Source organism: Saccopteryx leptura, chromosome 4 (assembly GCF_036850995.1).
Source record: "Saccopteryx leptura isolate mSacLep1 chromosome 4, mSacLep1_pri_phased_curated, whole genome shotgun sequence".
In the NCBI taxonomy this organism is placed as follows: domain Eukaryota; kingdom Metazoa; phylum Chordata; class Mammalia; order Chiroptera; family Emballonuridae; genus Saccopteryx; species Saccopteryx leptura.
In genome coordinates, this window is record NC_089506.1 from 102637948 (window position 1) to 102654949 (window position 17002).

Sequence of the window (17002 nt, forward strand, 5' to 3'; positions counted from 1 at the left end):
ACAGAACAAAACCAACCCGAATGCAACAACTGAGACCCGCCTTACCCTCTGGCTCACTCTCGGACCCTGAGAGACTGCCATAGCTGCTCATTAGTGAGCACAGGGCTGGTGTCACTTCCTTGGGTATGACAGTACTTTGTGGTTTCTCCTCTTTATCAGACTCTGAAATAGAAAGAACGAGGAGTAAAACAGTATGCCAAAAACATCTACCATAACAAAAAGCTGACAGTCCCCACTCCCTCATGTGTTAGTGAAAAGAGTAATTTTTGATCACTCCTACATCTTCCCCAAGAACAAAACTCAGGAGACCTGAAAAATATCCCCTTGGTTTAAATCTTCACAGTCAGAGAAGCTATTTGCCCCAAAGGGAAGACACAGAGACAAATAGAAGCTATACACAGCTCTTACTTACAATACTTCACAGGTTATGGAACTTGGGTCTTCCTTCAATTTATTTAATTATACAGTCTCTGCTATTAATTTGTTTTACTTATTGTATTTATGCTATTAATTTTATAAAGGTAGTAGAAAGACCAGACATTTATTTAACTTCACTGGATTAGTTAGGATCATGGATTCTAAAAATTAGATTTAGGAATAAAATATAAATGTATCTACCCTTGTTATTTTTAAGACTGGTTTTAAGGACAGAAATAACATTTATGCCATTCTACAGATAAAGGCTCAATCACAGAGTTTTTCTGAAATTAATCTGACCAAAGTTTTTATTATCTGGAACGTCTAAGAACCTAAGTAAACAGGCCAAGCATGAGCAAGTGTTCACAAGCCTGCCAAAGGTAAAGTGTTTGATCAGAGCCCAACAGGCCTAGTTTAGCTCCAGGACACCACCTATTACATTTGTTTTTGGCAGCTCTAAAAATATATTAAATCAATTCACAACAACCAATAAAAATAAAGCCTGACCAAAGAATAAAGACAATAAGTAACTTAGGTATGTAATGAACTAACTCAACCCACAACCAATATTAAATGTTTCAAGACAGCATATAATGTTCACTAAATCAGTCCAGGGAAAACCAAAATATGCCACCAGGAAAAGGGAGAATACTCTTCTGTGAATGCGGAACTACCTTATCTCAACTGTCCTGGGCCCATGCAATATTTTTTAGACAAATTCAGGCTTCATAAGTATAAGTAAGGTGTACCAGTGGAGTCAGACGCCTAAGTTCAAACTCTGGCTCTACCACTGACTAGAAACATGACTAAGGGAAGTTACTTACCGTGTGTTCTTCCATTCTAAAATGGAAGTAACAACAGTACATATGTAAAAGATTTGTTATGAGGAAACGAGTTAATACATATAAAACACTGAGAGCAGTCAAAACCTTACTCAGTATGTGTTAGTTGGTGTTAAATGTCATCTTAATTTTGGTCTAACATTCTCTTATGCTAAGATTGTTTTCCATCCTAGCTCGGTCGGTGGATTAGATATACCCGTTTCCTGCCAGCCATAAGTTCAATAATTTGTCATGTGAAGCTAGTATCTCCCAGCCTGAAGAGAACCTGCTAGCAAACCTACAATGCAACCTCAGTCCACTCACTAAGCATAATCCTTTGCAAAAGAGGACACACGGGCAATTATATCAAATATCCCAAAGCTATTGGAAGGAAAGGTGGTGGAAATATTTCCATATACATTTGCATTTTTCAGAAGGGAAAATGGAGCCTCAGAGGTTGAATGATATCTGCACTGGATAGCAGCATCGGACTGAGATGCCGAGGACCCAGGTTCGAGACCCCGAGGTCACCAGCTTGAGCGCGGGCTCATCTGGTTTGAGCCAAAGCTCACCAGCTTGGACCCAAGGTCAAGGCACATATGAGAAAGCAATCAATGAACAGCTAAGGTGTTGCAATGCGCAACGAAAAACTAATGATTGATGCTTCTCATCTCTCCGTTCTTGTCTGTCTGTCCTTGTCTATCCCTCTCTCTGACTCTCTCTCTGTCTCTGAAAATAAAAAAGAAAAAAGAAAAAAAAAAGAAAATAATTTTTCAGCTTAGAAGCGAGAATAAACTTTCCCCACCAGTTCAATAGGGAATTCAATAAACACATAAATATATTGTCTATACCCTAAGAATAAACAGCATTACTCAAATACAATGAATTAATATCATTTACCCAAAGATACCATGTTCACGCTCAGTAGCATAAATAAGTCTAGCTTCCACAGGATTGCTACTTTACAGGTGGGAAAAACTTCATATAATTGGGCAAATGTGAATTTTACAGCATCAATACACTCAGGACAATCTTAAGAGAATTTATAAGATTACACAATATTATGGAAATTATCCAACATATATTATCATTCCTCCCTATCCTGCCTGCCTCAATTGCCCACCCCCAGCGTTCAGAAAAGAAGACCTGAAATGAGGTTTTAACAAGGGATTCCTATTAACAAATAAAAACAAAAGCATCATTCTACATTTTTAACATATTTACCATTAAACTTCCACAAACAGCACTGTGAAAAATCACCTTAAGCATCACAGTCTATACTTAAAAACACACTGTTTTCCTATGTAACTTACCAGAGTCAGTATTTACCAACACACTAAGAGGGTCTGCATTTGCTTTAGGACCTTCAGGCTTTGAATCACACAAGTGACTGCCTGGCCCAATGGCTGCTCTCCGGGCAGCACGGTGGTTTTTCCGCTTGTGATGTTTGCCAGGACTTCTGATCTTCGCCATCTGTGAATGGCTGGACATTCCCTTCATCTTACTGTAGTAAAAAAACAAAACAAAAACACTGACCTTTCAAAAAATATTTGAAAAAAATCTATTGAATGCCAAAAAAAAAATCTGTCAATCAATCACTTATCACCCAGTTCATTAAATAGACCAGAATAAAATCAAGTCAATGGTTTCTGAAGCAGAGAACTCTATGGAAAAATTGTAAAAGAGTAACACGCCACAATATACCATATTTCATCAATTCCAAGATGTTTCCTCCCATATTTTAAAACCTCTGAAACTAGATTATGTTGTACAATTGATAGCAAGTGAATTTAACCAGTACCTTTTTTTTATTCCTATTGTACATAAAATAAAGTGCTTCTTAGACTTTAAAGTGTGTTAACTTTTGTCTACTCATTTTTAAGGAGTCTTAAAATTTCTGAAGCATTTACAAATATGCTGCCTTGTTTGAGCTTCATGACAACTCTTTGAAATTGATTAGACAGGTACTATTCACTTTACAGGAGAATAAGCTGAGCACAATTTCACACCCACCTCAAACCAAGTGCCCTCTGAACCACTACAATACTCCTCTTCGAAGGAAAACAAACACTTATGTGAATATATTCTAATGTAAACTATGTGTAGAAAAAAATCATTAAAAAAAAGGTTTACAGTATCACCTACATTCTCAGTATCTACAATACAAGGTATCTTTTGCTAGGGCTGAATTTTCACAAAGATACATATGTTTATTCTAATCTGTCATTTATAGAGAAAAATTCATTTTTTTTCATTAATAATGAAAGCTGCAGTGAAGAGTATAGAAATTAGAAATCTGGGTTCAAATCCTAATTTTGCTGCTTATAGTTGTGTCTCTTGGACAATATCAACACACCTGAGTCAGTTTACTCCCTCATCTGTAGAACGGGAATCAGAGAGACATAAAGAGAAATTACTATAAAGTCCTTTGCATCTAGAACAAGGTAACACACTGAGCCCTTAATAAATGGTATTATAGCATTTTCTAAATAATTTGCTAATCCAATATTTTTTATTATTATTACGTGAGAGGTGGCAGGTAGAGACAGATTCCCTCATGCGCCCCAAATGGGATCCACCTGGCAAGCCCCCAGGTGATGCTCTGCCTGTCTGGGCCACTGCCCTGTTGCATGGTAACCAAGCTATTTTAGCGCCTGAGGCAAGACCATGGACCTGAGTGCCTGGGGCCAACTTTGCTTGAACCATTTGAGCCATAGCTGTGGGATGGGAAAAGAGAGAGAGAGATGGAGGGGGCAGGGGGAAGAAGCAGATGGTTGCTTCTTCTGTGTGCCCTGACCAGAATCGAGCCCACATGCTGGGCCAACACTCGACGGCTGAGCCAACCGGCCAGAGCCCAATATATTCAGTTAATATCTCTGCAATACAGAGATTACTTATTTTTTAAAACAAGAGAGACAAAGAGAGTGATAGATAGGGACAGACAGACAGGAAGGGAGAGACCTGAGAAGCATCAACTCATACTTGTAGTGCCTTAGTTATTCATTGACTGCTTTCTCATATGTACCTTGACTAGGGACTCCAACTGAGCCAGTGACCCCTTGCTCAAGCCAGTGACCTTGGACTTCAAGCCAGTGACCATGGGATCATGTTTATGACCCCAATCTTAAGCCAGAGACCCTGTGCTCAGGCTGGTAAGCCTGTGTGCAAGCTGGCAACCTCAGGGTTTCAAACCTGGGTCATCAGAGCTGTCTAATGCCATTCATTACACAATGTATTACTCGTGTTTGTGATGCTGGTGTAAACACACCTACTGTGCTGCCAGTCATGTGAAATTATTATACACATACACAATTATATACAGCACAACTTCCAGTCCAGCAGGCTCCATTCATAGTGCCCAATACAGGTGTACCACTTTTTTATTTATTTATTAAATTTAATGCAGTGACATTGATAAATCAGGGTACAGGTGTACCACTTTTTATCTTTAACTCTATTTTTACTATATCTTTTCTATTTTTAGACATAAAAAATATTTACCATTGTGTTAACAATTGCTTACAATATTCAGTACAGTGATACGCTGTAAAGGTCTATAGCCGAGGTGCACTAAGCTATACCAGACAGCCTATACCATTCAACTCTGCATAAGTACACTCTATAATGTTCACACAATGACAAAATTGCCTAACGACACAGTTGTGAAAACGTACACCACAGTTAGACAGCACATTACTATATTAATCTGTGTGAAGGTTACATGGGTATGTAGGTATATAGTTATGGGTGCGTATGTATGGGCATAAATTGACCAAGTACATAAATCCACCAAGTACATAAATCCACCAAGTACATTTGAGATTTGTATATTTTACTTATATTAAAAATACATTTCACCTGACCAGACAGCGGCACAGTGGATAGAGTATTGGACTGGGACGCAGAGGACCCAGGTATAAAACCACAAGGTTGCTGGCTTGAGTGCGGACTCACCAGCTTGAGCACAAGGTTGCTGGCTTGTGCCCAGAGGTCACCAGCTTAAGCAAGGGGTCACTTGCTCTGCTGGAGCCCCCCAGTCAAGGCACATGTGAGAAAGCAATCAATGAATAACTAAGGAGCTGTAACGAAGAATTGATGCTTCTCATCTCTCTCCCTTCCTGTCTGTCCCTCTCTCTGTCTCTGTCACACACACACACAAAAATACATTTCAGTAAAAAAATAAAATGGAAAAAAAATCTGAAAAAATTCTAAGGAGGTGAGGGAGTGAGAATGGTGTCTTATATATGCTGCTGGTGGAAGAGTAACTAGAACAGCTTGGCAATTAGTTATCAATATTACAGACACACACACATCTTTTAACTCAACATATCCACTTCCAGGAATCCTTCCTCAGGAATAGCAAAAGTTTGGTAAGAATTTAAATGTCTGTCTATAGTCATACACACACACACGAAGACCCTGTAAGCTATCCTTAAGTTTCCTACACATCAGTAAAGAATGAGACCTGTTTTGTACTAATATGGGACGATCTCCAAGTATATTATTTAGCTAAAACACCAAGGTGTAGAATAGTGTCCAAAGGGGGGAGGTTCTGTATACATGTGGAACACCTTTGGGAGGGTAAAATGGGCTGTCTTTGGGAAGGGGAACTGCTTACCGGAGAGACAGAGACAGGAAGACTTATTAATTACAAATCTTTTCGAAAAGCATACAAATACAGGCATTAATTATTTTAAGTAAAAGAGTTACAAAAGATTTTAGAATTAGGAGTGCAGAGATTTTAAGATGTTGGTATATGTTCTTTTTATTGTTTATAAATATTCTTGTTTAAAATAAGCAGCAAGAATGCAGGCAATTTTAAGGAACTTACCCATACTGTGTTGTCGTCAATACTGCACCTCTCCTTTCCTTTTCAAGTTTTAGCTTTTTCTTCCTTTCAATATTGGCCAGAGTTGGGTAGTTTCTACAAAACAAAGTAAAAAACTATTATGAGAGAGTTTTAAAAATACAACCTGAATTATGCAATCGAGCAATTGCTGCATTCAGCAATTTTTGTTTAATGGCTAACCATAAATCGGAAGCTATATAAACCTTCATATAAGATTTAAAACCTTTAATTTCTCCTAGAATCTTTTTTGGAGGAAAAAAGTAGACTATAACAATGCTACTCAAAGTTAGACCAGCTGAAAGTCTACAAATTGCTACCGGTAGGGAAGAAGATTTGCACTAGAATTTAAATCAAATGTATCATACAATGTGCTCAAACTGATCCATTTATTTGGTATGGATGTACCCATAAATACTGTAAAGAAACAAATGTAAGTCTACACAATAACTTATGCAAATACACAGTAGGTACATCCAAAGTTACCCAGGTGACAAAAAGACTTCTCAAAAAAGACAGTCTACCAGGAATGATAATAGAAGTACACAAACAGCTTTGAAAAAAAGGTAAAATATAATAATCACTCCAAAGAACATAAAGATTGGAGGGTGGGAGAAAAGATCATATTGAGCTGGAGAAATCTGGAAAGGAATGTGGAAGAAATTGGTCTTAAATGGTGTTAATAAACAAATCAGAAAAAAAAGGTTTTGAGTGTTTTAAGTAGAGAAACAGTGCAGACAAATCAAGACCTCCAAAATGTGAGAGAAATCCAGGGAATAACAAATGGTTCATTTTGTATAAAACACAGTTACTGGTGATCAGACCAGAAAGGGAGGCTGCGGCCAATATCTGCCTTGAATGGAAGACCAGAAAGTTCATATTTAATTCGGTGGAGATGGAGCTCCTGCAAGTTATGAACAGGAAGAGATACATACAAAGCAGTGATTAAGATTAAATCCAACAGCTGTGTGCTCTGGTAAACATTTCTTTGTTTTGTGGCACAGCTATACAGAGATGCAGGTACTCAATTCTCACAGTGAGGGGGGTGGATCTTAGACGCAGAAAAAGGACAGTCGGAGGGGAATACAGACAGATCTCTACCACTTAGCCAAGCTGTTCATCACAGTAAATTTTGAGAAACATCAACAAATCTTGTTCTGACATTGTTTCTATCTCCTTTTTTTATTTTTAACACCTTCATCACTGACTTGAATAGCACAGACAGTATTGGTGGGCCACATTGGAAGGTAAGAACTGAAAAGACATTAAGTGGTGAAGTAATCAGCAAAAAAGGCAATGCATTTCAATGAGAACAGTGCAGAGCAATCTATTCAGCCAAGAAAAATAAACTCCATAAATAAAAGATGATGAATACATAAGTTATAAATAACCAAAGAGGAAAAGATCAAGGTCATAAGGAGATAAAGGTCTGACAGCTAGTCAGTACCATAAGACTATGCTTTTGGAGAGCAAATATAATCTAAGGTTATGTGAAATGGACTCCAGCACACGTACAAGTGTGAAACCTTCCTCTCACAATACTCAAAAGTGGTCAGAAACTCTCAGGGCACTGTGTCCAGTTTCGTATTTCAAAACTAAAAAGGAGGGTTGAAGAAAAATAATACTTGGAAGGAGTTCAGAAGAGACTCAAAGATGATTAACAGAATGAAAAATAAAACCTCTGAAGATGAAAAGAACTGGAACTATTTGCAGCCTTGAAAAGAGGAAGGGACGCGACAATAAAGGACCTCATCAAGAGATTGGCAGCCAGCTGTGCTAACCTAAAGACACAGTGTAGACGCAGAAATGCTGAGAAAAGGTGATGGCTTTCACAGGCCCCGCGTCTAGGCATGAAGCTCGCAGCTACTCAACGCCCTTCACATCTCTCAGAAGTCACTTCTTCATACTACTTATGTTTCTTCACCATTTTTCTTCTGAGTACTGCAGACCCTTAACATGGTAGGCCATATGCTAAAAAATAAGATTTGGTACTCTAGTGTCCCACACACACAAGTAGATGCTACAAAAGTGCTTCTCAATAATAAAAAATATAAACATTTGTTATAGCAGGTGGATTTTAGGTGAGGTGCAAAAAGAATTCCTTATACAAGACATCAAGAAAGTTGTAGAAACTCCTTTGGCGGAAGTCTTTCCAGCTTACTTCCTTTCTGGCTGATTACAGTATCACTTTCCAAAGATAGACCTTTCAATACCACCTGCAAAGCTGTAAGATTCTATTTTTCAGTGCTTAAACTAATAAAATCTTGGCCCCAAATCTAAACTGTTCATATTTGCATAGAACATAAAGACTAAAAACTAAGAATATTAGAAAACAAATTATCCCTAAACAGGGATACCAGAAACACAAGACAGAGTCTCACACATAACGATCCGAAAGCTCCTCCTGCAACATCACACTGAGATACAAGGGTAAGGAAAAGCCTGGAGCCTTCATAAAGGTCACAGGTCAGGTTCCAAAGTACAAGTGAAATAACCAATTCAAAGCCTGTTGAAAAAATCAAATTTTCTTACATTGCACAATTATGTACAGATAAAACTTAACCCAATATTTCTTGTTAGAGAATGGATGTGACAGAGTTATAAAGACTGGGATAAGTGATATTTTCACATTGGTTTCTCTATTTTTGTCTGCTAAAATCATTTTCTCTCCTCCAGGACCCCCAGAGGAACAGGCCCTGAAACCACAGCCAAACCTTTCTCTTCTCTTCCTATTTCATTTCATCCCACCTCTTTATCTTCCTCTCGCCTGTGCTTTAAGCCTCCAGTGACAAGCCTTAAGCACTAGAGTCAATAATGGGCAAAACTGTGTCAACCACGAGCTTGGCACATATTGTTCTGGTTACATTATACTCTCCTTCCTTACACCCAAATCACCACCCACTTAGTTTTCTCCATAAAAACACAAACCCTTCTTTACTCTCACTGAACCACAACTGCTTCAATACAAGCCTTACTACTGTACATTTTTATTTCAAAGTCTTTCTGAACTTCAAAAAGATGTAGCAATCTTGAGGAGCAGACTCCCTCTGTTGGCATTCTGAAAGAACTGGGGACACAATTTCAAAGGATTTCCTCAGAGCCACAGCAACCACTGAAATAAACATCACAAAACTACTCCACCTAGTGGGCCCCTATCTGCCATAAACAAGTCTGCCTCTACCACTCACTTTCCCTAACGCCAGATCATTCAGCATTTCTACCTCGTAGGCCAGGAATTAAGAATCACTTTTTTGTGTGGAATTTTTTTTTGCAGGCTATTCGTAAAAAGCCTTGAAGTGTTTAAGTACAAGGGCATCTCTGATTTTGGCTAATGAAGAAAATAACGACGGAATAAAAGCAAAGACATACTTTCTTTAAAGGAGTAATAAACCAAACAAATCTTTAGCGTTTTCTTCCAGCTCCAAAATTATTCCTCTGTGGAAAATCTTTCACAAGATTTTCTGAGGTAGCAATTACAAAGCCGTTACCGTTCCTGCATGTCAAAAAATACAGTGGCTTCCTCAGAAAGAGTTTAGCTCTCACAGGATAAAATTCAACACAGGAGGATCATTCTGCCGTATCAATGTGAAATTCACGCTTTTTAGGAGTTCAAATAGCGTTTTTTAAAAATTGAGTAACAGAAATTTAGAAAGCAAATGTATTTTCATAATAGGTTTTATAAAAACTGCTAGTTGAGAGAAGTTAGTGTATTTAAGAGAAATCCATCAAATGTGCCAAAAGAAATGTTTCTCATACTTTTTATTAACAAAATACATTTACAGAAATAACACCTGAATAAGTTAAAGAACAAGAACTGGAAAAACAAGATATGAAAGAACTTCAGGTGAATTCAGCAAGCACCAAAAGATAATTTCAGAATGCTCTGTTAATAAGGCAGTATCATAGGTACAAAAAAATTCACCCAAAATTGTCATCCTCACCCAATTTCCTCATTTTCTTTAAGCATTTCATAATTTCACAAATCTGTAACCTCACTTATTCACTCCATAGATTTTGCCCAGTCTTCTTCCAAGCTACTCTGTCCACTGTCATAGTCATACCTTCAGCCTACATTCTAGAAACTACAACTAGACTCTCTCCCCTCTGCCCCCAGCTATCCCACACCAAAGAATCACCAACAAGCATATTAAACACTTGCTCATCTATCCTTTATTGAGAATAGAGCTGCTTCCAAGTATCGCTTAGAATGTAAAATCCAACAATCTTTAAACTTTCCCACCAAGCACTGCGGCAAATGTTGCTACATGTTCTCCCCTTTCCTTAACACTTTAGTTTGGGGCTATTTCATCACTAAAGGTGGCCATGCAAGCTACTTCAATGATAGCTACACAGAAGTCTCCTGGTTGGAGCTAAAAACAAAGCTTCTATATTCCTAATGAAAAGGGGCACACTCGGCTATGTGTGACTTTTGCCTTTTTCTCTTCTTCCTGCCTAAAATGTGGGCTTAGTTTTTGGATATGCAGAAACCTGGTGGACATGAAAATGAAACCTCCCACAAAGGACTAACAAGAGAAAGCCTGGGGAATAATGGTGCTGATGAGCAGCAACAGTAGCTCTGGACTTCTACTTGCGAAAAATAAACCTCTTGGTGCTAAGCCGCAATTGTAAGGTTGCTATTCCACTTCGTGGAGCACAACCTCACCTGATGCAAGTGCACCTGCATCCTCTTTGTCCTCTTTAATCTGGATGCTTTACATGCCCAACTAGGCATATACTGATTTTAAAACTCACCTCCTAAAAGCTTTGGCAGTTTCTTATAAAGTTAAACATATGCTTACCATGACCAACCAATACAAGTCCTAGGAATTTACCCAAGTCAAGTAAGAACTTGTGTAAATGTTCTAAACAAAAGCCTGTATGCCAATGTTTATGAAAGCTTTATTCATAATCATAAAATACTGAAATCATCCCAAATGTCCCTTAACTGGGAAATGGATGAACAAATTGTGGTATATTCATATATGGGACATACATATGAGACAGAACAATAGCAGTGGAAAGGAGTGAACTACTACCACATGCAACAGAAAAGAATCTCAAATGCACTGTGCTAAGAGAAAAAGTCAGACTTTTGAGCTTTTGAGCTACAGACTGTATGATTCCATTTATATGATGTTCTGCAAAAGTACAAATATAAGAACAGAAAACAGATCAGTGGTAACTAGGAACTGAAGGTTGGGGAGAAGTTGACCACAAAGAGTATAAGAGTATTTTGAGGTGATAGAATACTATTCTAGACCTCAACTGTGGTGATTACACAACTATATACATTTGTCAGAACTATGCATTGAAACAGGTGAATTTCACTGTATGTATAACATACCTTAAAATAAGAGAAGAGAGGGCAGGCACTACACCTCTTACAAGAAGCCTTGAAAGACAAATTGAGGCCCTGCCTCCAAAGACTCCAAGTATGCCTTGACCAGACATTGTCCCTACATAATTAAATTTAATGCTTTAGTTATCTATGGTCTCATGGCCACATCACATATATTTATCCTACATCTCGTATTAGGGTGAGGGTACTAAAGGCAAGAGTCTACTATCAGCTTTCAGTGACCTTGGCCATATATAGTAAATCTTTGCCTTTTTAAATACTGAATGTTTACCTCTAATTTTCAAGCTAAACCATTGTCAAGAAGTTATTCAAAGATATAACTACATTAACACAAATAGAAAAGTTGCTGAGATTTCTCACTAACATTAGAAAATAAAACTAGCCTTCTAGCAGGGGCTTTATATAAACACATGCTATCTAAAATAGTTTGTAATTTCAAATTCCTTAAGTTTCTTTAGCCAATAGATTTTTTTCCATTTAAGCACTAGCTGCACAAAACCACAAGGGGGCATAGTTCACATTCCTATGGGGAAAGCCACCAATTTGGCTTGTCTCAGTGACTGTCAGTCCAATGCAGTGAAAATTCAATGTTCAAAAACCATAGCAGTTTAATTAGTATGTTCTATTACTAATTTAAAAATCATAATTATTAATCAGATAAACACATTTCTGCCCACTTCTTTAAAAACAACAAAGGAATAGTTTAAAACATATATTAAAAAGGAGTCTCAGCAAGATTTGTCTAACCACTTACTTGTATGTACCAAAACGGAATTCTATACATAATAAAGGTATTTCCAAGCTCCATACACACACACACACACACACACACACACACTTATATGATTCCCTATATCAACAATACTATGAGGATAAACAGCCATGTAAAACATGGTTCTTACACTTGTGAAGCCTGTAAGTCATTTTAAAAAAGATACATATGCCAAGTTCATCAATAGGACTCTAATAAGGGACATCTATGCTAAAGAGGCAGAGCAGATACCCTATTCAAAGAAAGGGAGGATATTTCTGTAGGCAGATGAGGAAAACTATCCCCAAAGTGGCAGGATTTCAGCTGGGTTAAAGTAATAAGCAGAACTTCAAAAATAGAGAAGGTAAGATTTTCTAGAAGCAGTGGCTTGAACAAAGTCATTATTTCAAAATATTCAGCCTTGCCTTGTAAAAGAAAGTTATTTCACAAGTTCTAATCTCTACTCACTTTCTTCTCTCTTCCCTCCATCTGGCAATCTCCTCAGGGGTGTCTAACTTGATCTTCTTCATCCCAGGAGCATGCATCTAGGGGAAAAAGCCTGCTGAACATCAGGAAGCATATCTATGCTTTTGACTAAATCTCAAGCATTAAGGGGAAAATGAAGACTCGACGCCCCAAATTTTAAAACTACGTAAGCATGTTTTATCCATCCTTATTATGATTTTTCTTTCAAGAATAAAGAATAATTTCCTGTGTATTTAAATAATGATAAGAAAAGAAGGAGTAACATAATTTTGGTTACAAAGTAAATATGTCACCCACTTTTCAATTATTAAATACTAAAAGTAACTACCTAATAACCAAAATTGAAGTAGCTAAAGAAATAAATATACAAAACAATGTGAAGCAGTATGGTACAGAAAAGCACCATAGCATTTAGAGTAAAAAACTCAAATGCAAGAATCAGTTCTGAGGCCCTGAGGAAATCACTATTTTTTCTATAAAATAGGGCCAATATTTAGCTACTTACACAGTGGTTTGTGGGATAAAATTGAATAATAGATGTAAAAGTGCTATACAAAATACTGCATGAATGCTAATTATTAGGCTATATAAATGAAAAGTTATTGACAATAACAGATCAAAAAATAAAATGTATCCAAAAAAATTTAAAAACCCACACAAGAACTTACATTTCTCCAGTGGAACTGGACAATCTTCTCATGTGCACTAAAAGAGCAGTCTACTTCAGGACACTGAAAGAGTTAACAAAGAAAGGACAATTCAGTGTTTTCCATATTAAGTATACCCTATTACTACACATACAGACATATTCTGGACATATTACACAGTTATCCCATATGTGTGGTGTTATCACTGCATAGTTACGTCAAAAACAAACAAAAGATTACCCAAAACAGTGTTGAATTTAAAAAGAAATGACATTTTCAAAGTACATAGTACAGTAATACATATTATATACTTTCAATGTTATACAATGTTCTTTATTCCTAAAAATGAGGGGCATTCCTATAACCTGAAAGAGCATCTTTTCCAAACTAAGAACTTTCTTTTTATCTCTACTTCCCAAATATTCCGGTTAAAAACACTTTCAAAGTAGTTAATGAGGTCCAAACCATCCTTAGAGTATGAAGGCCCATGGCAAATTACACAGTGTGGTTAAATGGTCAAGAGCAGCCTTAAGAGGAAAAGAACTTACAAAGGTACACAGAGCAAGTGGAGGGGAGGGCCAGCCCGCTTGCAAAGCAGGAAGCCCACGCGCACTTACAGCTGCCAGACCCCACTTCTTTGCTGCCATCTTACCTCCTCCTGAAGCAGTGGACTCCCCACCCTCAAACTGCAAATCCCAGGGTTACTGTCCCAATTGGTCAGGTCATCAAACATTTCTATGAACTATAGGCCCTGGCCGGTTGGCTCAGTGGCAGAGCGTCGGCCTGGTGTGCAGAAGTCCTGGGTTCGATTCCCGGCCAGGGCACACAGGAGAAGCGCCCATCTGCTTCTCCACCCCTCCCCCTCTCCTTCCTTTCTGTCTCTCTCTTCCCCTCCCGCAGCTGAGGCTCCACTGGAGCAAAGATGGCCTGGGTGCTGGGGATGGCTCCTCGGCCTCTGCCCCAGGCGCTAGAGTGGCACTGGTCGCAACAGAGCGACGCCCCGGAGGGGCAGAGCGTCGCCCCCTGGTGGGCGTGCCGGGTAGATCCCGGTCGGGCGCATGCGGGAGTCTGTCTGACTGTCTCTCCCCGTTTCCAGCTTCAGAAAAATACAGGGGGGAAAAAAATTTCTATGAACTATAAACTTTTAAGGAAAAAAAGCTTAGAATTTCTATCAAGTATACCCATTCTGTTAAATAAATTTCAAGACAACCTACTTTTGTATGTTCAGACATGTGTTTATCATACTTTTCTTGATTTTTAAAACCACGATCACAGGTATCACAAAAATAGTGAAACACTGGTTCTTTTCTTTTCTGCAAACAAAATGAAGAGACATTAAGCTTTTGAAAAAAAATCTTTAATCAATAATAAAAATATAACTCTCCCTCTAGTAATACATATTTTGATTTTTCATATAATCCTTGAACATGGGAAAAACCCTTGAAGACATTATTAATGAAAAGACAATTCTATTCCATTTCTTTCTTTTATTTTAAGCAAATATTAGGAAAAGCCAGGCATAACAAAATTTTTAAAATCTGATAGAGCTAACATAAATAATGAACAGCTCACACAGTAGCAGTCTAATTAAGACTTATAAGAGCACATATCAAGACAATCTAAAAATATACAGTGTAAAAAGAGCATTTCATCTTTTAGAAAAAATTATATATATATAAATATATATACTTAAATATATGTAAATTTAAACACACATGTAAATATATATATATTTAAAACTACAGAAGGAGAAAAATATTACTTAGGTAAAGATTAGTTCTTTTTTATTCCCAATTTGTTACTTTATGCCTAAACATAAAACAAAGATTATTACAATGATAAATCCTATATGAAATATTTAGTGTTGTGATGCTAATAAATATAGTACAGTTTCACAACATTTTGTTACTATTAGCTACATATTTTCATGCCAAAATAAAGTATCTTATTCAACTTATTCTAAACTAATGACATTATTTACACACTATAAAAGTTGAAAGACCAGATTATGAACTACATCAGAATAAAGGAAGCCCATTTTAAGACTTGGGTCTCTGAACATAAGCAAGAGTTGTTGCTCCTTAAAAAAATACAAAGACTTTTAATTCCATCCCTTCATTTCTAGGAATACACATATATATAACTTATACATATTTTACTTCATCAAGGTTTAATAATATTTACATTTATCTGTAATCATAATTCTCAATAACATTTACTCCTGATACTATTTTGAAATGAATTCAATGTTTCTTTTTTCTATAATTTCTCCACATATTTCTCAAAAAGATTTCACCTGCAATTTTTACTTACAGCTAAGATCTTTAAAGCTTCTATTGTAGCTAAGCTCCACTGTGTCAATAATGGAGGCAAAACATGGAGAGAGTAATGATAGAAGCACGAGATATGAAAGAGTAACATAGGGGCCCAAGTAACATAGGGGCTCAAGAGCATCTTCAAAAATACCTTTTTTTTATGTTTTCTACTAAGAGGGAAGTTGAAGTCAGTAAACTGTGCATCATATCTTTGTTGACAATAAGAATGTTTAACTGAAAAACAAAAAGAGATCCATAAATATTTGTAACTAAACAATTATTTAAATTTTTATTTGCTATAGCATGTCACAAATATTTGAGTAAAAACAGTGGTAAACTGCCCCCTTCTAAGAAGGATAGTAGTTTGAACAAATTATCGAAGATTAAGACTAGTCTAGTCTACCAAATATGTATTTTTCAAATTAATATATAGTGGAAAGATTAAGTGTCCATACATGCTTTAAACATCTAAGCAATGGACAAGCTACTCAGATAAAATACCTTGTAGTTATTTCAAACATTAGAAATGTAAACAGTAAAACCTCTATTCAGCTCTTCCAACATCAACTTTACACCAAGAAAAAAATCTTATGAAATACATATTCTCTCAAATTCTTCTTTCTTATTGCCATGATCCAACTCTGAAACCCTGATTACTGACAGTTTTCCTAGATTACTGCATTTCCTACATTACTGTTTCCCGAACTGTATTCCAATTTCTAAGTCCTCCTTGCCAATAACTGACACCACAAAAATAATCGTCCAGTGGTCATAACTCTGCTCAAAATCTGCAAATGGCTTCCTAGAGCCCTTCAGTGAGATCCTGGTTTATTTTTTCACTCTTTCCTGACACCTTCCACACACACTCTGCTTCAGTCACACTAGAACCCTGCACTCTTCAGAACTCACGTGGTACTGACACCTCTTTGCCTCTACCTAAAAAGTATGTCTTCCTAAATATCTCCCAAGGCACTTCTTCCAAAAGCTGTCCCCAACTCCTCAACACTCTGAAATCACCTTTTCTAGGTCTCCATCACCAGTCACACTGTATTGGGATTAAATGTAATAAACCCATCCCACCTGATTCAGGACTGCCTTAGGCAAATTCATATTCCCAGTTTTTGGCACATGGTAAACACTGATTTACATTCAAATTAATGTAAACTGAATCTTAAGTTGAAGAATAGTGAACAATCTCATGGCTTTAAATATAATCTATATGCTGATGACACTCAAGTTTACAACTCCAGCCACAGATCTCCCCTGAAAGTATGAAAGAGCTCACAGCCTTTTCAGCATCTCTACTTGACACACGCATTCTAAACTTAATTCCTGCTCTTTTTCCCCCAGTCTGCTCCAT

The 17002-nt window shown here is 37.1% G+C and overlaps 1 protein-coding gene across 1 annotated transcript in view; it reads right to left on the bottom strand.

The window, feature by feature from the left end:
• The window catches only part of NUFIP1 (nuclear FMR1 interacting protein 1), a 39130-nt gene that overhangs the window by 20322 nt on the left and 1806 nt on the right, over positions 1 to 17002 (bottom strand). The window contains exons 2-8 of the mRNA XM_066380863.1: positions 15794 to 15876; positions 14542 to 14640; positions 13349 to 13411; positions 12663 to 12739; positions 6070 to 6162; positions 2552 to 2742; positions 46 to 162 (exon numbers count right to left, since the gene is read on the bottom strand). Of these exons, the coding sequence (XP_066236960.1) occupies positions 46 to 162; positions 2552 to 2742; positions 6070 to 6162; positions 12663 to 12739; positions 13349 to 13411; positions 14542 to 14640; positions 15794 to 15876 (723 nt within the window). The remainder of the gene's footprint in view (positions 1 to 45; positions 163 to 2551; positions 2743 to 6069; positions 6163 to 12662; positions 12740 to 13348; positions 13412 to 14541; positions 14641 to 15793; positions 15877 to 17002) is intronic.